This window comes from Crinia signifera, chromosome 1 (genome assembly GCF_055691185.1).
Source record: "Crinia signifera chromosome 1, ASM5569118v1, whole genome shotgun sequence".
In the NCBI taxonomy this organism is placed as follows: Eukaryota; Metazoa; Chordata; class Amphibia; order Anura; family Myobatrachidae; genus Crinia; species Crinia signifera.
This window is the reverse complement of record NC_139217.1, coordinates 287,275,627-287,298,216: the sequence shown is the minus strand read 5'-3', so window position 1 is coordinate 287,298,216 and position 22,590 is coordinate 287,275,627. Positions and strand designations below refer to the sequence as shown.

At 42.7% G+C, this 22,590-nt stretch overlaps 1 protein-coding gene across 3 annotated transcripts in view; it reads left to right on the top strand.

Moving 5' to 3' along the window:
* Positions 1-22,590, top strand: part of C9orf72 (C9orf72-SMCR8 complex subunit) — a 36,017-nt gene that overhangs the window by 1,148 nt on the left and 12,279 nt on the right. For all 3 annotated transcript variants that reach the window (XM_083185525.1, XM_083185532.1, XM_083185517.1), the window contains exons 2-5: positions 10,349-10,826; positions 17,086-17,181; positions 18,094-18,158; positions 18,848-18,920. In XM_083185525.1, the coding sequence (XP_083041651.1) occupies positions 10,383-10,826; positions 17,086-17,181; positions 18,094-18,158; positions 18,848-18,920 (678 nt within the window). In that variant the 5' untranslated portion in view covers positions 10,349-10,382. The remainder of the gene's footprint in view (positions 1-10,348; positions 10,827-17,085; positions 17,182-18,093; positions 18,159-18,847; positions 18,921-22,590) is intronic.

Below are 22,590 nucleotides of genomic sequence, written 5' to 3'. Positions count from 1 at the left end.
AAAACTGTTCAATGGATCTGAGAATATATAGCTATTTGGGATGTGTTTTGCAAGGGTTCGTTATTCTCTGTTTCAGGTGGTGACCCTTTGATCGAAGGCAACAGCTTTTTCTCCATTAGCAATCCATTCTTTTATGACCCTAATAGCCTGTATATAGAAACTGCTTGATATATCATACATGAAGCATGCAATCACAGTGAATGTTTGGCCTACATTTTTTTAGTTAATAAAAATATGTATTCTAATGATTTACACCCTAGCTTCCTCCCAGCATGATACTGACATAAGACAAAGCATAATGTTTTTTTTTTTTTTTTTTTTTAATGTCTTTGCTTAAAACAATTTTTTTTAAATCTGCAGTTCCCTGCTCTTATAAACTTATATAAGCATACTCATTCAGCAAGGGGTCGATGCTGTAAAGGGTGTATACTTATGAAATATAGGAGTTTTTATATAGCCACAAAATGGAGCAATATGTTGCCAAATGTTTTCTAAAAGAAATAACTCTGTATGTTCCTCGAGAATCATGTGGTTAGTTTTCGAATAAGAGAAGTGGGGATTTTAAAAGGCAAGAGGACACCAGGTTGATCTTATAGCTTGGTAGCTGTTCATCGGTGCGCCCCCGATTTCCATCGCAGGGCATTGTACAACCACAAAATCGTGTCGCATGCAATGCGACGCGTCTATACCCAATTTTTTATTGTACAGGCACCCAGATGCCTGATTCCTATGTAAAATGCCCCCCCAGACCCGATTTTAGAGTGTACACCCACCCTGATGGGTACTGAACATGTTATGTTAAGTACTCGTATGCGATGCGATGGGCGCCGTGATCATACACAAGTACCTAATATTTTTTTATTTTATTTTTCACCCCAAAAAAAAAAAATTCTGGTAGACAAGCATTCTCATGATCCCTTTGCTTAATTATCCCCTTCCCGACAATTGACGTACATTTACGTCATGGTCGGGAAGTACTTCCCGACACATGGCGTAAATGTACGTCATGGCATTTAACTGTCCCTGACAGCAGACATGTCCATGCATGCCCAGGGGGGGCTGCGATGCCGCCCCCCCGTCGGCGATCGCTGTGATTGGCTGTTCAGTGTGAACAGCCAATTACAGCGTTTTCTGTGTCACCGGCGAATAACGTTCGCCGGTGACACGCGATCGGAGGTGATTGGTGCTGTAAAGTACAGCACCAATCACCGCGGGGTGTAAGGGTGACACTGGTGTCACCCCACCTCACCCCGCCCGCCCCCAAAGGCCGTGATTGGTCCGTCGGTCCGACGGACCAATCACAGCCATGGAGGGGGGTTTAAACTAACGGTGACTGCACTGCAGACGCCATTCCGGTCTGGAATTGCGTGCAGTGCGGTCACCGTGCCTAGCTGCCGCGATATACTGACCAGAACCTTGCAAAATACTTACCTGATCCTTGCAAATATCTTGGCTGCTTCATCTGTGCTTGTAGTGTGCTGGATGCTTCCTGGATCCTGTTACTTGTGACTTGTGACTTCCTGTGAACTTGTGCTGCTGCAGTGTAATAGCGTTAGTTAGTTAGATAGAGAGAGATAGAGAGAGATAGTGTCAGAGAGTGCTGTATTTTGTGCTGCTGCAGTGTGATATAGTTATAGAGAGAGATAGAGAGAGATAGAGAGAGATAGAGAGAGATAGAGAGAGAGAGAGAGAGAGAGAGAGAGAGAGAGAGAGAGAGAGATAGAGAGGCCTAGTGACAGAGAGTGCTATATTTTGTGCTGCTGCAGTGTGATAGTTATAGATAGATAGAGAGAGATAGAGAGAGAGAGATAGAGATAGTGACAGATTGTGCTATATATTTTTTATATAACTGACTGCTGCCCCCCCTTTTGTGCTGATCAGTATAAATTAACTGATCAGCAACTTTTTGGGGGCGCAGGGTATTTTTATATATATATATACCTGTCACTGCTGCTGCTGCAGTGTCATATAGTGTTAGATAGTGAGAGATAGAGAGATAGAGAGAGATAGCGACAGAGAGTGATAGAGAGTGCTAAATTTTGTGTCTGCTGCCCCCGCCTTTTGTGCTGATCACTATATCTGAGGTGATCAGCAACTTTTTAGGGGTGCAGAGGTTTTTTTTTTTTTTTTATATATACCTGCCAGTTGCACTGTCAGTTGCACCTGCTGCCCCTCACTGGTAATCAGTGTCTCATCACTGATCACCTTTTTTTTTTTTTTTGTGTGTGCTGTGGGGTCTTTTTTTAATTTTTTTTTTTACACACACTGTGATTTTGTGGGTGTCCTGTGGCCGCTGTGCGCGGATCAGTGACGTACATCACTGATCATCTGTTTCGGCACAGGGTTGATCTATTTTTTTTTTTTTTTTTTTTGATCAAATTCCTGTTGCCTTTCAGCGCTGTTCAGTGACGGACGTTACTGACCAACATCTGTGCTCAATTTTTGGCGCAGGACCTTTTTTTTTTTTTTTTTTAACCCCTTCAATTTTTTTTTTTAACCCCTTCAATTTTTTTTTTTTTTTAACCCCTCCATTTTTTTTTTTTGTATAAAGTATTTTTTTTTCTGCACACTACATACACACTACACACTACATACCCCCCGGGTTGAAATAAAGTTTGTACCCCCCCCCCCCTACACTATACACGTGTTGAAACATTTCACTACCAGTAACACAAAAATAAAAATGGCATCCCAAATGTCATCCCAAATGTCATCCCAGTCATCCAGAAGAATGTATTCAGCGGAGGAGGCATATGCCCTGCTTGCTTCTGACTCTGACACAGCCAGTGATGCAAGCGGGGAATTTGAAGGATTCGCCTTAAGCTCCTCTTCCTCCTCTGGTGATGAGGGACCCCCTCAAAGACGCCCCCGTAGAGCAGCTGAGACCCCCCCCCCCAATAATTGATCTCGTATGGACCCCACCACCAGACAATTTTGAGCCCCAGGTTCCTGAGTTTTTGGCCATGCCAGGAATCCAATTTGATTCCACAGGTCTCAGAGAAATTGACTTTTTCAAATTATTTTTCTCTGATGATTTTATAAATTTAATGGTGGACCAAACTAATTTATATGCCCAGCAGTTTATTGCTCAAAACCCCACGTCATCATTTGCTAGGTGGACCCCTGTAGATGCAGTAGAGATGATGACGTTTTGGGGTCTGGTGTTTCATATGGGCATAGTAAAAAAGCCAGAAATTAGGCAATATTGGAGTACAGATGTTCTGTACAGCACCCCATTTTACCGTATGGCCATGCCCCGGGCTCGATTTGAGACGATCCTTAAATTTTTGCATTACAACGATAATGCACAGTGCCCACCCAGAGATGATCCCACCTTTGACCGGCTATTCAAAGTCAGGCCGGTCATTGATCATTTCAGTGCCAAATTTGAAGACATGTACATCCCAGATAAATTCATTTGCATAGACGAGTCCCTTATACATTTTAAAGGAAGGGTTAAATTCCGCCAGTACCTTCCCAGTAAGAGGGCAAGGTATGGCATAAAAATGTATAAGTTGTGTGAAAGCACCTCAGGGTACACCCACAGGTTTAGGGTATATGAAGGGAAGGATTCAAGAATTGAACCGCCAGAATGCCCCCCCTCCCTCGTAGGTGTTAGTGGAAAAATTGTCTGGGATTTAGTGCACCCCTTCCTGGATAAAGGTTATCACCTCTATGTGGATAACTTTTACACCAGCATCCCCCTGTTTAAGGCCCTTGGTTCAAGAGGTACAGCAGCTTGCGGTACTGTGCGCAAGAACCAAAGAGGCCTCCCAAAAACGCACATTGCCCAAGTAATGAGAAGGGGTGAAAGCAGGGGAATATGCACCGAAAATATGTTGTTGGTCAAATATAAGGACAAGAGGGATGTCCTTATACTGACAACAATTCACGGAGACAGTACCACCTCCGTCCCTGTACGAGGTACCAGTACCCACACCTCAAAACCTAATTGTATCCTGGATTACAATAGGTACATGGGCGGAGTGGATCTTTCAGATCAGGTACTGAAGCCGTACAGTGCCCTGCGGAAAACAAAAATCTGGTACAAGAAGCTGGCCGTGTATATCATCCAGATGGCACTGTATAACGCTTACGTGCTATTCCGTTCTACCGGCCAGAGGGGGACATTTATGCACTTTCAAGAGGAAGTCATAAAGGGCCTAATATTTGGGAACCAGCAGGCTGAGGGCCCCAGTACTTCTAGTACTGGCCCCCGTATTGTACCAGGGCAGCATTTTCCTGATGAAATCCCCTCCACTGGAAAAAAGGGCAGGACACAAAAAAGGTGCAAAGTTTGCTATAAAAAGGGAATAAGAAAGCAAACTATTTTCCAGTGTGACACTTGCCCCGACAAACCCGGCCTATGTATAAAGGAGTGTTTTAAAATATACCACACATCTATGGATTATTAGGTTCATAATTTCACCGTGCTTCGGGGGTCTTGCTAATGCCACATACCACCCACCATTCATTCCACCATAATCTGAGCCGCAAAATCCAAAAATCACTCCTTCCCTTCTGAGTCCTGCCATGCACCCAACTGGTATTTTTTGGTCACATGTGAGGCATTGCCGTACTCGGGAGAAATTGGGGCACAGATTTTGGGGTGCTTTTTCTCCTTCATACCTTCTGAAAATGAAAAATTTTGAGCCAGAACTGCATTTTTGTGTAAAAAAATGTAATTTTTCATTTTCACTGCCCACTTGTATCAAAATTGGTGAAACCCCTGGGGGTTTGAAATGTACACTATACCCCTAGATGAATTCCCTGAGGGGTGTAGTTTGCAAAATGGGGTCACTTGTGGGGGGGTTCCACTGTATTGGTGCTTTGGGGGTCTTGCTAATGCGACATAGCACCCACCATCATTCCACCAGAATTTGTGCTGCAAAATCCAAATATCACTCCTTCCCTTCTGAGTCCTGCAACTTTTTGGTCACACGAGGCATTGCCGTACTCGGGAGAAATTGGGGCACAGATTTTGGGGTGCTTTTTCTCCTTCATACCTTCTGAAAATGAAAAATTTTGAGCCAGAACTGCATTTTTGTGTAAAAAAATGTAATTTTTCATTTTCACTGCCCACTTGTATCAAAATTGGTGAAACCCCTGGGGGTTTGAAATGTACACTATACCCCTAGATGAATTCCCTGAGGGGTGTAGTTTGCAAAATGGGGTCACTTGTGGGGGGGTTCCACTGTATTGGTGCAACATAGCACCCACCATTCATTCCACCAGAATCTGTGCTGCAAAATCCAAAAATCACTCCTTCCCTTCTGAGTCCTGCCATGCACCCAACTGGTATTTTTTGGTCACATGTGAGGCATTGCCGTACTCGGGAGAAATTGGGGCACAGATTTTGGGGTGCTTTGTTTCCTTCATACCTTCTGAAAATGACAAATTTGGAGCCAGAACTACATTTTTTTACACAAAAATGCAATTTTTCATTTTCACTGCCCACTTGTATCAAAATTGGTGAAACCCCTGGGGGTTTGAAATGTACACTATACCCCTAGATGAATTCCCTGAGGGGTGTAGTTTGCAAAATGGGGTCACTTGTGGGGGGGTTCCACTGTATTGGTGCTTGGGGGGTCTTGCTAATGCGACATAGCACCCACCAAAATTCCACCAGAATCTGAGCTGCAAAATCCAAAAATCACTCCTTCCCTTCTGAGTCCTGCCATGCACCCAACTGGTATTTTTTGGTCACATGTGAGGCATTGCCGTACTCGGGAGAAATTGGGGCACAGATTTTGGGGTGCTTTTTCTCCTTCATACCTTCTGAAAATGACAAATTTGGAGCCAGAACTGCATTTTTGTGTAAAAAAATGTAATTTTTCATTTTCACTGCCCACTTGTATCAAAATTGGTGAAACCCCTGTGGGTTTGAAATGTACACTATACCCCTAGATGAATTCCCTGAGGGGTGTAGTTTGCAAAATGGGGTCACTTGTGGGGGGGTTCCACTGTATTGGTGCTTGGGGGGTCTTGCTAATGCGACATAGCACCCACCAAAATTCCACCAGAATCTGAGCTGCAAAATCCAAAAATCACTCCTTCCCTTCTGAGTCCTGCCATGCACCCAACTGGTATTTTTTGGTCACATGTGAGGCATTGCCGTACTCGGGAGAAATTGGGGCACAGATTTTGGGGTGCTTTTTCTCCTTCATACCTTCTGAAAATGAAAAATTTTGAGCCAGAACTGCATTTTTGTGTAAAAAATGTAATTTTTCATTTTCACTGCCCACTTGTATCAAAATTGGTGAAACCCCTGGGGGTTTGAAATGTACACTATACCCCTAGATGAATTCCCTGAGGGGTGTAGTTTGCAAAATGGGGTCACTTGTGGGGGGGTTCCACTGTATTGGTGCTTGGGGGGTCTTGCTAATGCGACATAGCACCCACCAAAATTCCACCAGAATCTGAGCCGCAAAATCCAAAAATCACTCCTTCCGTTCTGAGTCCTGCCATGCACCCAACTGGTATTTTTTGGTCACATGTGAGGCATTGCCGTACTCGGGAGAAATTGGGGCACATATTTTGGGGTGCTTTTTCTCCTTCATACCTTCTGAAAATGAAAAATTTTGAGCCAGAACTGCATTTTTGTGTAAAAAAATGTAATTTTTCATTTTCACTGCCCACTTGTATCAAAATTGGTGAAACCCCTGTGGGTTTGAAATGTACACTATACCCCTAGATGAATTCCCTGAGGGGTGTACTTTGCAAAATGGGGTGACTTGTGGGGGGGTTCCACTGTATTGGTGCAACATAGCACCCACCATTCATTCCACCAGAATCTGAGCCGCAAAATCCAAAAATCACTCCTTCCCTTCTGAGTCCTGCCATGCACCCAACTGGTATTTTTTGGTCACATGTGAGGCATTGCCGTACTCGGGAGAAATTGGGGCACAGATTTTGGGGTGCTTTGTCTCCTTCATACCTTCTGAAAATGACAAATTTGGAGCCAGAACTGCATTTTTGTGTAAAAAAATGTAATTTTTCATTTTCACTGCCCACTTGTATCAAAATTGGTGAAACCCCTGGGGGTTTAAAATGTACACTATACCCCTAGATGAATTCCCTGAGGGGTGTAGTTTGCAAAATGGGGTCACTTGTGGGGGGGTTCCACTGTATTGGTGCTTTGGGGGTCTTGCTAATGCGACATAGCACCCACCAAAATTCCACCAGAATCTGAGCTGCAAAATCCAAAAATCACTCCTTCCCTTCTGAGTCCTGCCATGCACCCAACTGGTATTTTTTGGTCACATGTGAGGCATTGCCGTACTCGGGAGAAATTGGGGCACAGATTTTGGGGTGCTTTTTCTCCTTCATACCTTCTGAAAATGAAAAATTTTGAGCCAGAACTGCATTTTTGTGTAAAAAATGTAATTTTTCATTTTCACTGCCCACTTGTATCAAAATTGGTGAAACCCCTGGGGGTTTGAAATGTACACTATACCCCTAGATGAATTCCCTGAGGGGTGTAGTTTGCAAAATGGGGTCACTTGTGGTGGGGTTCCACTGTATTGGTGCTTGGGGGGTCTTGCTAATGCGACATAGCACCCACCAAAATTCCACCAGAATCTGAGCCGCAAAATCCAAAAATCACTCCTTCCGTTCTGAGTCCTGCCATGCACCCAACTGGTATTTTTTGGTCACATGTGAGGCATTGCCGTACTCGGGAGAAATTGGGGCACATATTTTGGGGTGCTTTTTCTCCTTCATACCTTCTGAAAATGAAAAATTTTGAGCCAGAACTGCATTTTTGTGTAAAAAAATGTAATTTTTCATTTTCACTGCCCACTTGTATCAAAATTGGTGAAACCCCTGGGGGTTTGAAATGTACACTATACCCCTAGATGAATTCCCTGAGGGGTGTACTTTGCAAAATGGGGTGACTTGTGGGGGGGTTCTACTGTATTGGTGCAACATAGCACCCACCATTCATTCCACCAGAATCTGTGCTGCAAAATCCAAAAATCACTCCTTCCCTTCTGAGTCCTGCCATGCACCCAACTGGTATTTTTTGGTCACATGTGAGGCATTGCCGTACTCGGGAGAAATTGGGGCACAGATTTTGGGGTGCTTTGTCTCCTTCATACCTTCTGAAAATGAAAAATTTTGAGCCAGAACTGCATTTTTGTGTAAAAAAATGTAATTTTTCATTTTCACTGCCCACTTGTATCAAAATTGGTGAAACCCCTGGGGGTTTGAAATGTACACTATACCCCTAGATGAATTCCCTGAGGGGTGTAGTTTGCAAAATGGGGTCACTTGTGGGGGGGTTCCTAACTTTTAGCATCTTATGGTGCCTAGAAACCTACATGGTGCCTAAAAAATAATCTCATAAAAAGGAGGCTCCAAAATCAAGTAGGTGCTCCTTCTATTATGAAGCCTGTGGTTTGGTCACCGTGCACACTAGGGCCACATATAGGATATTTATGAAAACAAAAGAATTGGGGGAATCAATTTTCAGTCACATTTCTCTAGTAAAATGTACTGTGTTCCTTAGAAAAATGTATTAAAATTGCAAATCTGCAAAAAAAAAGAAATTTTGAAATTTCACCTAAACTTTGTTTTAATTCCTGTGAAACACCTAAAGGGTTAACAAACTTCCAAAATGCTGTTTTGAATACTGTGAGGGGTGCAGTTTTTGAAATGGCATCATTTATGGGGGTGTCTCACATACAAGTCCCTCAAAGTCACATCAGAACTGAACTGGTCCCTAAAAAAATCAGTGTTTGAAATTTTCTTGAAAATTTGAGAATTTGCTATTCATATTGTAAGCCTCCTAGTGTCCCAAAAAATTAAAAGGAAGTTGAAATAATGATGTCAACATAAAGTAGACATATGGTCTTTGTTAGTTATTAACTATTTTGAGTGGTATGATTATTTGTCTCACAAGCAGAAAATTTAACATTTTGCAAATTGCTAAATTTTCCATTTTTTTACGACATTTTGGTATTTTTCACAAAAAAACACAAACTGCATCGACCCAAATTTACCACTAACTTGAAGTACAATGTGTCACGAAAAAACAATCTCAAAATCACTGGGATAAGTAAAAGCAAAAAAAAGTTATCCCCACTTAAGTGAGACATGTCAGATTTGAAAAAAAGGGCTCTGTCAGGAACGCAAAAACTGGCTCTGTCAGGAAGGGGTTATACTACTACTACTACTACTACTACAGGTTGAGTATCCCGTTTCCAAAATGCTCGGGACCAGGAGAATTTTGGATAACGGATTATTCCGTATTTCGGAATATTTTAATATTTCAATTATGTATTTTGAAGTATCTTGCATGTATGCTGTATAAACACATAAAATACACACAAATATATTTTATTACCACATAAAATACACTCAAATATATTTTATTTGTTTAAAAAACAAGGTTTCAAAACATGAAACAAAATGTGTACTATTGAATTTGAATGCCAAGCAATCATTTTCTTGCACATATATAGTGCCAGTTACATATCATGTCACCAGTAGTGCTGTTACAGATGTCCCCAGTGAGTTTTTAGCAAAAAAAATATTTTTTATTCACTTTCTGGAATGTATGGTTTTCGGAATAATTCGGATACTCGGATACGGGATACTCAACCTGTACTACTAGTAGTATATAACTACTGATTCATAAATACTGTATGTAGTGGTGTTCTGGTACTAAGGGAGTACATTTTTTATCCCCAACGTGGCAGGTGTGCTACTGTATGAGGTGGCCAATCAGAGCCTGATTGACTTTTTGTTGCACATTCCTTATAGAAAACTGCCTTCATTGTGAATAACACCTGGAGCCAAATGTAATAGGCTCTCACCCTATTACATTTGGCCCCTGGTGTTAATTCTAGCACGCTGCACCTTTCAAAACTTTTTTGACTGGGGTGTTACTTTCTGCATTAGTGCCTCTAGCTCACTCTGGTCTGTATCTCAGAATTGAGATACAGATCGCAGTGTGTTACTAACCTCACAGCAGAGAGTGACACCCCAGGCAGGAAGGAGGAACTGCACAGGTCTTAAAAGAGGCAGCTTGCTAGACCACATTCCCAATTATATGTGCAATTTCTTGGAACTCAAGATATCAAGTATACACACACACTCCATAAAATTGCTTTACCTCTGATATCTTGCGTTCCAAGAAATTGCACATATATTTGGGAATGTTGCCACTAACATTAATGTTCCAATCAGTCCCAAACCTCAATAATACCATTCATTGTATGACACTACATAATGTGTCTCATGCAAACAATTACATTTTATTTCTATTTTTGAATGATTATTATATTGGGAATTCAAATAGCATAAAAATGAAGTAAGACTTTTTTTTGCTTTGTTTTGACTACAGGTAGTTTTCAGAGTTCCACCACTGAAATGAAAAGATGGCAGCTCTTTGCCCTCCACCTTCTCCAGCTGTGGCCAAAACACTGATCAGTATTGATGGCTACTCGCCACTTCTTGCTGCTACATTTGCTTATTGGGACAACATCCTAGGACCCCGAGTGAGGCATATTTGGGCCCCCAAGACTGATGAAGTGGTTCTCAGTGATGGAGAGGTTACGTTCTTGGCAAATCACACTCTGAATGGCGAGATCTTGAGAAATGCAGAAAGCGGTGCCATTGATGTCAAATTCTTCGTGCTTGCAGAGAAAGGAGTGATAATTGTGTCTCTTATCTTTGATGGGAATTGGAATGGTGATCGGAGCACTTATGGCCTCTCTATAATTTTACCACAAAGCGAGCTATGCTTCTACTTGCCTCTACACCGGGTCTGCGTGGCTCGTCTCGCACATATCATCAGGAAAGGACGGATATGGATGCACAAAGTATGAGGCAGTTCTAATCTATATTGAAATATATTTAAAGATGTTTTGTACTTTTTGGAGGGTTTGAATTCTGTAGTTTACCATACAATCCAAAAACTTAGCATTACAAGGGAGATTTCAGAAAGATTACAGGAGGTGATTATAACCCATATAACTCTTCTGTCAAATAGTATATTTAGTTTGTCAGATCTGGTGTAAGAAGTACAGTAGACTGATGTCACAGCTATATTTTATATTGCATCTGGTTGCTGAAGGAGTCAATGACACTGACAATTATACTCCCTTTTAGCTAATTAGTCCATTTTGTATGTCATTTGTGCATCATAGTCATGAATGGGCAGAAAATATTCTCCGGTGCTTAGACAAACATGTACCTTTTAATTGCAGTGCTGGCTGCATATAGAAGTATTCACACAAGCCCTATTCTGGAAATAGTTGGCTATCCTATCATTTTGTTGACGAGTTGCAGTGATGTATGCTGCTTGTCCTCCTACTTGTCTGTTCTTACAGTATTCGTGCACTGGTGGGCAGGCCGTGTGGAAGTACAGCTTACAGTAGGTTATTTCCTGTTTTGTGTTTTGTACATGGCTGTCATTTTGAGAGGTTTCTACCTTCCAGACATTGCAGTACAAAAGCTTCACATGGGATGAGTTTAAGTAATAAGTGTTAGTCATATGAAAATTCATCCTCTCCAGTCTTTAATAAGATATGCTTCCATTAATTAGATTTTTGTATAATGCAATAGTTCAGTCTTTTGGTGGGAAAAACTCTGATAAGGTTGAACCCTGACACAAAAAAACTGTCTCCTTTTTTGTGTAGTCCACTGTCTACTCCAAGCTCCTCACCCAAAATCCTATACTCAAGGCTTCTGTTACCTGATAGCTAGTCTGCCTTCTGCTTCCTTAAATTGACTAAGAAGTTTGACTAAGGGGGCTATTCAGACCTGATCGCTGGGCTGCTAATTTTCATAGACCTGAGATCAGATAATCGCTGCCCCGCCAGAGTGAAATCCCGCCCTGTGCAAGCCTGTGACAATACCGCAGCCATGCGATTAGTTGCAAATCCATTCACAACCACTAACCATCGAATGATTATTCCAAACTATGGCCCTCCAGCTGTTGTGAAACTAATCCCATCATGCCTTGCCACAGTTTTGCTATAGGGAATACTAAAACTATTGCAAGGCATGCTGGGATGTGTAGTTTCACAACAGCTGGAGGGCCACAGTTTGGACATGTCTGGAGTAGGGGCTTGCAGCCGTGCAAAGAGCGCGGCAGCGTTTACCTGCTCACTGAGCTATGAACACTCGCAGCCTTGCAAGCAGTTCTGAATCAGGCCCAAAGTCCAGGGCAGACTCACTGGTGGTGATTCAGCTGTATTGGGCAACACTGCTGGGCATCTATAAGAATAAGTTCCTGGTGGAGCATTCAGTTGATCAGGCTCTGAAAAGCAAAATCTAATCCTGCTTTCTCATTACAAACCTGCTTTCAACCTGTTTTTGTAAACATTTCAAAAACAGGTCTAAAGCCTGTTCAACCCCTTTCAAGTTGCATGTTGTAACCCCAGTTTCACTCCATGCCGCCAGTGCCAGTCTCTGCTCTTACATGGGACACGTGTTAGTGTAGTGGCATCTTCCCATACATGTGTGTGACTGCCCCTCTACCCCCTGTATCTGCTGCGGGGCACCCCCTCCTCCTCTCCCACATACTGTGCATCTGCACACACACACAAACATAGATTCCTTAAACACATACAAAATGTGCTTAGACACGCTCCCACCTGCTGCTGCAGAGCTGCTGACGTCCTGCAGTCCCTGCCGCCCCCTCCCCCACCGCTGCCGAGTGACTGACAGGCTGACAGCCGCTGCAGGAGATCCCGCAACTTTGGAGGATCCGCCTCTGAAGTTAAAGTCCTATCGCCACTGCTTCTTTCAAGTGTCCGCTGCTGCTCAGTGAGCCTGCCAGTCTAGCACAGAGGCTTTTAAAGAGCTGCCTGTTAGGGCGGAGTGAAAAAACTGAAATTGAGAAATTCAAAATCGGCTAGTGTGGGAAAGTTGTGACTTGACCTGAATAAGAAACGTGCAAAAGCATTTTGATCTGAGTCAACATCTTCTGTTCTGGCAAGAAGCCTAAAGTTTCACTTTTTAGGTGAAAATGACGAAACCTATGAAGATGCTCCAATCTATTTATAATTATGTCAGGATGTCTTAGAGTGGTTCATTAATATACTTTAGCATAGTAAAAAACAGTATGAGCTTGTCCTAGTGCAAAGTGACTGACTGGCGGGAGAAAAAAATCCCTAATAATTGACCCATTTTCATGGTCACAATTGTGAATATTGTGTGTTTTCTCCTGAACGTGTTTATAATAGAAGAAGTACAAATACTCTAAATGGAATTTCATTGACACTGTGTGAAATATAACACTGCATAATAGCCCTTAATCAGACCTGATCGCAGTACAAATTTGTTCTCAAAATGGGCAAAACAAATGCTGCATTGCAGGTGGGGCAGATGTAACGTGCTGAGAGAGTTAAATTTGGGTGGGGTGTGTTGAAACTGAAATCTAAATTGCAGCAGCTATTTACCCTGCACAGAAACAAAATAACTCAACACAAATCTAAAGGTGGTCATACATCTACAGATCGATTGTCAGATCTGGCTGGTTGGAACAAATACCTGGTAATATCTGAATGACAGTTTTTGGCAGTTTTCCAGCATTTCAAAGCAAAGTGCTCTCATCCATTACCAGTATTTTGTTCTAAACAGACAGATCGGACAATAAATCTGTAGATGTATGGCCACATTAACTCCCTCTGCACATGTTACATCTGCCCCACCTGCAGCTGCATTACAGCATATAATTATGCCAAAGATAAGCCAATATATTAACAGTTAAATACATTAAAGTGCATTATGCTGTAATAAGTATTGCTGATCAATCCTGCCTAGCAGGGCTGTCTTTTTGTATGAGCTTAATGGGCACTAGCCCAGGGGCCCCCAGGGTATAAGGGCTGTATTTTGATAGCTGAGGGTCCCCTTTTTCCAGGGATACCAAAATTTTGAAAATCGGCCCTGGGGAACTGCAGATATCCAACTTCAAAGCAGCAGTCCACATCCGACCTGTTAATTACAATTTCCAGTCATATTTCTCAGGTTCTCTCTGACACTAGCGGCTTGTCTCTATCATGCCCAGAACCAGAGATATCAGCCTTCAAGCAGCCGGTCCCTGCTCCAGCTCCAAATGTCTGGTGTAGTTTTATATTTTTGTCAATGGATTGCTCTGGCTCCTGATCTCTGATACCCAAGTTCCCAGCACCTCCTGAAAGTTGGGACTCTAGGTTTTTATACTAGGCTAAGAAATCTATTTCCAGATAATGGCGATATCTGCAGTCAAACAAGCTGCCCTTCCACCGGAAAATGACGAATATTAAGCCCACTCCATTATCCAACTGTCCCCTGTGTATAAAACACCCCCTACCTCCCTGGAAGTCATTTACAAGGGACCCTTCATACAGCTCAGTGCCCCCTTCCACACGTTAGTGTTCACCCTCCCACCACCTGTGCAGTAAAGGAGTAATTAGCAGAAGTTACTGCTCCAGGTCCTACATGTTGAATGGAAGATAGAGCACCCCCTGCCACCCGTGGGACATCACAGCTGCTGCTGATAGCACCCTCCACCCCTAGGAGGGGAGAATGGGTAAGGGCCCCAGTGCATTGCTTTGCCCAGGTGCCCACACTGCTGTTAAGACGGCCCTGCTGCCTAGAAATGAACACAGTGATTGGCATATATGTACTGCTGGACACCACTTATAGAATGATTAACCTGTTATTTTTTGAATCAATGTATTTGTTTATTTATTTATTTACAGTTTCTTATATAGCTCAGCAGATTCCGTTGTGCTTTACAATAGTAGACAGTGATAAAACAAACTGGGTAATGACAGACAGACTTGGGGGTTAGAGGGCCCTGCTGCAAGCTTACAATTTATTACATCATAATACACTTCAACGTATTTAACAGTTAATATATTGGCTTATCTTTGGCATAATTATATGCTGTAATGCAGCCCAATCATGTTCCCAGTATAGGGGATGCAACACTGTTTTTCTGTCAATAAACAGAAGTGATATGTAAAATGATACATAAGACAGTTTACACTGTTATTTGTAAAACTTATTGTAACAGTTACTGTTTTTCAATAACAGACTGCAACAGTTATTTCTTATTTATATACACAGGATTGTCTATCTTTGTATATGCACTGCAAAGAGAGCAGCATAAATCCAATTTCATGTATTTCAGTGACACTGTGTGAAATATAACACTGCATAATGGCCCTTAATCAGACCTGATCGCAGTACAAATTTGTTCTCAAAATGGGCAAAAAAATGCTGGACTGCAGGTGGGGCAGATGTAACATGTGCAGAGAGATTTAAGGTGGCCATACATCTACAGATTTATTGTCCGATCTGTCTGGTTGAAACAAAATCTTGGTAAAAGATGAGAGCAAATGACAGTTGACCATTTGCTTTGAAATGCTGAAAAACTGTCATTCAGATATTACCAGCTGTTTGTTCCAACCGGCCCAATCTGACAATCGATCTGTAGATGTATGGCCACCTTTAGATTTGTGTGAGTTATTTTGTTTCTGTGCAAGGTAAATACCGGCTGCATTATTTTTACACTGTAATTTAGATTTCAGTTTCAACACACCCCACCCAAATTTAACTCTCTCAGCACGTTACATCTGCCCCACCTGCAATGCAGCATTTGTTTTGCCTATTTTGAGAACACATTTGTACTGGGACTGTACTGTCTGATTAAGGGCCATTATGCAGTGTTATATTTCACACAGTGTCACCGAAATTCCATTTAGAGTATTTGTGCTTCTTCTATTATAAACACGTTCAGGAGAAAACACACAATATTCACAATTGTGACCATGAAAATGGGTCAATTATTAGGGATTTTTTCTCCCACCAATGTCATTCACTTTGCACTAGGACAAGCTCGTACTCTCTTTTACTATGCTAAAGTATATTAATGAACCACTCTAAGACATCCTGACATAATTTTAACTAGATCGGAGCATCTTCATAGTTTTCGTCATTTTCACCAAAAAAGTGAAACTTCAGGCCTCTTGCCAGAACAGAAGATGTTGACTCAGATCAAAATGTTTTTGCACGTTTCTTATTCAGGTCAAGTCACAACTTTTCCACACTAGCCGATTTTGAATTTCTCAATTTCAGTTTTTTCACTCCGCCCTACTGCCTGTGTCCCCGGCAGAGCAGCAGCAACAGGACATCGGCACACAGTCTACTGTACACAAAAAGACTTGTATTGTCAGGGACGACGACGACGTGCGCCACTGACCTGCTCATTAAATATGCTGGGGGGGCGCGGATCCGCTCATTAATATGCACTGAGTCCCACTCAATAGATATGCACGGAGCTGGACCTGCTCAATGCTACAAGGATAGCAAATACTGATTCTGAGCCATTCACACTGCAAAGTAAACTGCTCAGAACTGTGTAGGATCCTTCTTTTAAACCGTGTTGAAATACCGGTTTTCTAAAACCGGAGAATTCAGAGTGGATCTTTCACATTACAGCTGGAACAGTTTTATACCCTTTAAAAATCTGCAATTTACCCGAGTTTTAGCTGTAATGTGAAAGGAGTATTAAGAAGTGGATAGGGCGCCACACAATGGACTATGCACACATTTCTTCTAACACCTGAGGAGGCTGCGAGAAGAAATATTCCCCCCAGCAGCTATAGGAGCATGAACAGAGCAACAATTTCATTGCTTATGCAGTTTGGTAGCAACATGTGCCCCATTATGTATGCAGGCCACAATGTTTGGCTGGCTCTGAATATTTGGCCTTGGCAAATGTTTTTTTTCTTTCCTTTCAGGTTTTTTTTTTTTTTTTTACAAGCAGTGCCTGAGTATGTTTAAGCAAAAATGTGTCTAAGAGTTATTTTACAATTATTTTTCCCGTAAAATCAAATGTAAAACAGCCACCAGATGGATGTGTATGGTCCTGAATTGTTGTGTAGGAACTAGATGATTCTATATATACTTCCTTCAAACATCCCATCTAATATGATATTATTCCTGAGAATATTCTGAGTGTTTCAGCATAAAATCTTTTTTTCCCTTACGCTCCAGATGTTGCACCTCATTTATATTCCATTGCCTGTTTGTAACCTGCTGTTAAATTGCCCTTTCTGATCCCTCCCCTCTATTTTTGAACAGGGCCAGAGCATCATTTCCATGTTGACTGGAGAAGTTATCCCTATAATGGAGCTGCTGTCATCTATGAAGTCACATGGTGTTCCTGAAGAAATAGATGTAAGTCTTTAAATCAGCCTTTTACCCCAAATCTGTCTGCCAGCATAGTATTTAATGTATTCCGGTGTCACCTCTCACAGCTCTCATTTCTTAGGAAGTGCTGGGATGTGAAGCTCTCTGCTGCCCTCTGCTTTGTCTGCTGTGCTGCATAGTAGATGCAATAAATCTCTCTTGCATGCTGTGAATATATATATACATATTTGTATTAGAATTAGCTTCTTACAGATTCTAGCAGTATCAGTGAACAGTTTGGCAAACTGATTTTACTGCAATATCTGTTACACTTTGTGGTACAGCGACAGGACCCGCTTAGCCGGAAGGAGGCTGTGCGGAGTCACAGCATTTTTGCAGAATCCTGCAGAACAGCATACAAAACACGATCCCGACCAAGTGAAGCATGGAGCCGGTGGCTGCGGACCCAATGTCTATTTGTGGACGGCTGTATAGGGGCATTTGTTCAGGCTCTTTCCGCCGAATGGGACCCGCTGTACCGCAATGTGTGGCTCCAGCCTTAGGTAGTCATTCTGCAGCTTTTTGCGAGACCTGACTATACTATGATGATGTAATGCTGATATGCTCAACGTTTGACTGAATATATGAATCTTGCATATGTTTCTGGCCAATTAAATGCTATTTCCACAAACATAGTGGGAAATTTACGAAGATGGGAGTTCTATTTCACATGGGATGTTGCTATGGGCAACCAATCAGATACTATCGAATATCTTCTACAACGTGCTAAATAAATAAGAAGTAGATTCTGATTGGTTGACCATAGCAACATCCCATGTAAAATAGAACTCCCATCTTTCCCCTCATAGCGTTTCAATAGCGATTATTAAAAGCCAGCACTAGCACCCTAGCACTTTATGATAGTTATCCTCTTTTGTATTCCTCACATTTATTTTTCAGATTGCTACTACTGTCCTTAATGATGATGACATTGGTGACAGCTGCCATGAAGGTTTTCTCAGCAAGTAATGTTACAAATATATTTTATAAAGGTTTTTTTGTATTTCAGTTGCTTTCATTTTCTTGGATAAGGCTGTGCTCCTAAAGGCCATATTGTTATAAAATGTACAGTGCTCCATAATTGTGTGCATAATTGTTGGGTGTTTTGTTCTTTGGTCTGTTTTTGTAGACACTCATATGTATACATTTCACCTTCTTCTATGGCATTGTAAAGCTCCAAACAGGCACTGAAATCCCACCTATTCATCAAAGTCCTGAGGCTGGTCCTCCAATCCTGTGCTTCATGCCTTGATCATCTCTGCTTTGCTAACATACTGCCATCAGTCCACCTCCCACTCTCTTACACCTCATGTTATCTGTCTGTCCCCCTTTCCCTGTAGATTGTAAGATCTTCAGATCAGGGCCTTCCTTCCTCTTGTCATTATAGCCCTCCTCTCCTCACAAATCACTTACTGCTCTCTCCTACTTATCGACCATTTATGCCTGCATATTTTCCTACTGGTAAATGCTCCTCTCCTGCCTCTGGCCACCAGCCCATAGCAGTATGCTGACTACTCCCTTGCTGTACTGTGTACAAGTTCTGTCTCGCCATGCTGTTTTGGTGTCGTTCTGCGAAACACTTGTGGCGCCTTATAAATAAAATGTAATAATATTTGCTACACTTGGTTAAGTATATGTTCTATTTCTTCAACAGTGCCATCAGCTCACATTTGCAGACATGTGGCTGCTCGGTGGTGGTAGGCAGCAGTGCAGAGAAAGTCAATAAGGTAATGGAAATATTTCGATCCGAACAATATTAGTTTATACAAGTAGACTTGGCCATGTAAAGGCACTACCATGTATTTTAGAGGCAATTGATAAGAGACTTTGGGGGGTATTCAATCTGGGGTCACAGCTGTCGAGCTGGCCCGACAGCTGTGACCCTGTCCGGTTCTCTGTCTGCTTGACCGAGAACAAGCAGGTGGGATTCAATGTCCCACCTGCAGTGGGATGAGAAGGCGGCGTGGCCCCGAGCTGCTTGTGAAGTCGGGCTTGTTCTGCCAAGATACCCTGTTCAATGCTGTCGGGGAAGACAGCATTGAATAGGGCCCTGCAGCCATCTCCCCCGTCGGGAGATGGCTGCGGGTGATTGAATATCCCCCTTAGTCTTTCACTAGACTGGCATTCCTCACTATATAGTCATTTCTAATTTTGAAATGTGAATTTGTATTATGTGAATAGAAGTATAAAGGTGATGGTGAATTGATTAAGTGTTTGTTTGTGGTAAAAGAACTTGTTCTGCAGTAAAGTCTTTAAAATGTAACTTCTGTGTATTTGCAGCAATGCTAAGAGATTTTGCAGTTTCTACTACCTGTATATTACACTTACCGCCTTTCTCCTGCTTAAATGCTAACACTGGGGTTATTCAGACCTGTTCGCATAGCTGCAGATTTGCATTGCGAGCAATTATCAATAGACTGTGCATGTGTACAGATGGTAGCACATGCTTGCGCAAGGCCATCTTAAAATAAAATCCTGCTACTTTTTTTTGGGATTGCTGACTGTACGTATGTTGTAACAGAAAGCCGGCATTTCTTGGTGGTAACTGGCTGTTTTCTGGGAGTGGCTGGGAAAGAACAGGTGTAACTAGGTGTTTGAGGGGAAGTCATGTGACATCAGCTATGGCGCTAATCCAACTGCTTCTATCACAGCCACCGAGTAAGTCCTGGGCTGCACACACTGGAAAAATCATTGGATGGCAGAGTATGGCCATCTGATACCCCTAGAGCTGCCGGCGACCTTCCCAGGTGTTCAGGATCGCATGCAATAAATTGCATGTTCTCCTTTGACGTGTAATGTATTGCATGCGACTCGTTCCCTGCCACCGGGAGTGTGAGAAGTTTGAGGTCTGACGAACAGGGGGCCGCGCATCGGACTTTATAGGATATGAAAGAAATCGGACCAGTGTATTGGGGGCCTTTAGAATTGATTATCTGTTCTTATGGTCACCATTGTAGTCATAAGGGAATACAACTAGGGAATCTGTTTCTGGCTTTGACAATATAACTTGTATGTTATTATTTGCTGTAAGGAATGTGGCCATGATTCAGACTAAAGTACTAGGAATGGTGAGGAAACCTTGATCTGTGTCAGCAGCACCAGTGATATCTAGCGGCTATGCCTCTCCCGTTGCTTCCTTTTGTCTGTGCTCTGTCCAACATCATGACATAGCAGATAATTAAATATGGACAGTATAAAGAAGAACCTGATCTATTTTTCATACCCATGATCATCATCCGGTTAAAAAATCTTGTGTGAGGTCTGCGGTTAGTACGGTCCAGTGATCCCTATGCAAGTCCCCATCCATATAAAAAAAAAATGCTGTATTGTTTTTGCTGCTGCTTGTGTCCTGCTTTTCAGAAAGACAAATCAATAAAACTACGCTGAGTAGAGCCCCTCTGTTTGCAGTGAGTTAGCTTGTGTAAATATCACACTGTCTTGTGATCACATTGCTTGTATAGCGTTCTACCAGCAGTGCTTGATCTTTCTGACGTGCTCAGTTTATAAAAGCGCTTTACACACACTCTCACAAAACATGATATATTTGTCATAGTAATCAGATTCCCAAGTTGAGGGCATATAGATGAGTACATAGTATCGACAATTTTTTTTGCAATTTCTTGTAATAGATGGCAGCAGTTGGTAGCTGTAGCTTTTAAAGAATAGCGGCATGATAGACTTCGTTTCATGTACATTCTTTTAGTTAGGATTCCACTCTGACACAGGTGATTGGGGGAGTTTTCATCAATTTTATCTTTAGCCACACACGTAAGGGTATATTCAATTGGTGTCCGATTCATTCTGACATTCTTTTGTCGTAGTGGATCCAACACTACCTATTAAATGCAGCGGCGTATGTGACTGTTGATTGATGCTCACCCGGGTGAGGAAGGAGGCAGTTAGTGTTCACTCTAGGAGTGACACCGGGCAGGGCGCTGGGGGGCGGACCGGGCACGCAGACGTCACAGCTGGGGGCGTGCCCGGGCCGCCGACATCATGAAAGTGGCGTGCCCGGGTCACCGACGTCATGAAGGGGGCGTGCCCGGGCCGCCACCGTAATGAACGAGGCGTGCTTGGGCCACCATTGTCATCAAAGGGGGCTGGCCCGGCTGCGACAGTCATCAAAGGGGGCGGGCCCGGCCCCTCCGAAGCCACTGTGCTGCCGGGGAAGCGCCAGGCATCGCCGTCAACGGAGACGCTGGGCTTCCCCGTGAGGCTGTTTTGGCGGGGCGCTGCGAGATGGGCAGGGAGCATTTTGCCCTTTAAAAATCGGGCAGGGCGCAGCGCCCCGCTAAAACAGCCTAGCGGGAACACTAGGCAGTGGTATATGGCTGAAAGGCGGCGGAAATCGGGACAGCACCGGCACAGGCCAGTAGTGTTCACTCTAGAAATTTATAGGGCAGGGTGCTGACCACGGGGAGGGCACATTTTTCAATCGTGAGGGCACATTTTTAAGTCAGGAGGGCACATTTTAATTTTAAAGGGCAAAACGATGCGATAGATATCTATATAGATATATATCGATATAGATATATATCTATAAAGACAGGGCTCGAAGTGGAAATTTTAAAGTGGTGGTATCTAAAAGTGAAGGTTGGGGCAATGTGCGCGCCGAAGGAAAAGGGGGCGTGGCCACCTAAAATGGGACGTGTCCTTGAGTGTAGTGTGCCATGCCATGTACTCTTATGTACATTATGCAACACAATAGTAGACCCCCTTATACTTGCCCCATAAACATTATGCCACACTGAATCAGCCAAAATTCAGTTTAAGGTGCCCATACATGGAGCTATGTGCTCCATGCATTTGGAACTAGATCACATTGCGTCTAGTTAAAAATGTATGCGATGTGCTTAAGCAGCGTGCATTTTGAACTAGATGCAATCTAGTTCAAAAAGTACATGCAGCACATACTTTTTGTGCTGTGTGATGCGAAGGACCGCCCATCGCCTCGCAAAAAAGGATCGCTCTGTGTATGGGCACCTTTATGCTAAAATTAGAGTGCCAAAATTCACGTCCTGCCACCTGGATTGAGTCAAAATTCACATCCTGGTACCCAAACTGAGGCAAAAATCCCCTTCTTGGTACCCGGACTAAGCCAAAATTCACACCTTGGTACCCAGACTGAGCCAAAATTTACATCCTGGTACCCGGACTGAGCCAAAATTCACATCCAGGTACCCGGACTGAGCCAAAATTCACATCCAGGTACCCGGACTGAGCAAAAATTCACATCATGCCACACTGAGAGCAAAAATTCACGTTATGCAACATATATTGAGTCAAAATTCACATCATGCCACCCGTAATGAACTAAAATTCACGTCAAGCCACCAGGAATGAGCCAAAATTCACGTCATGCTATCCAGATTAAGGAAAAAATTCACGTTTTGCCAC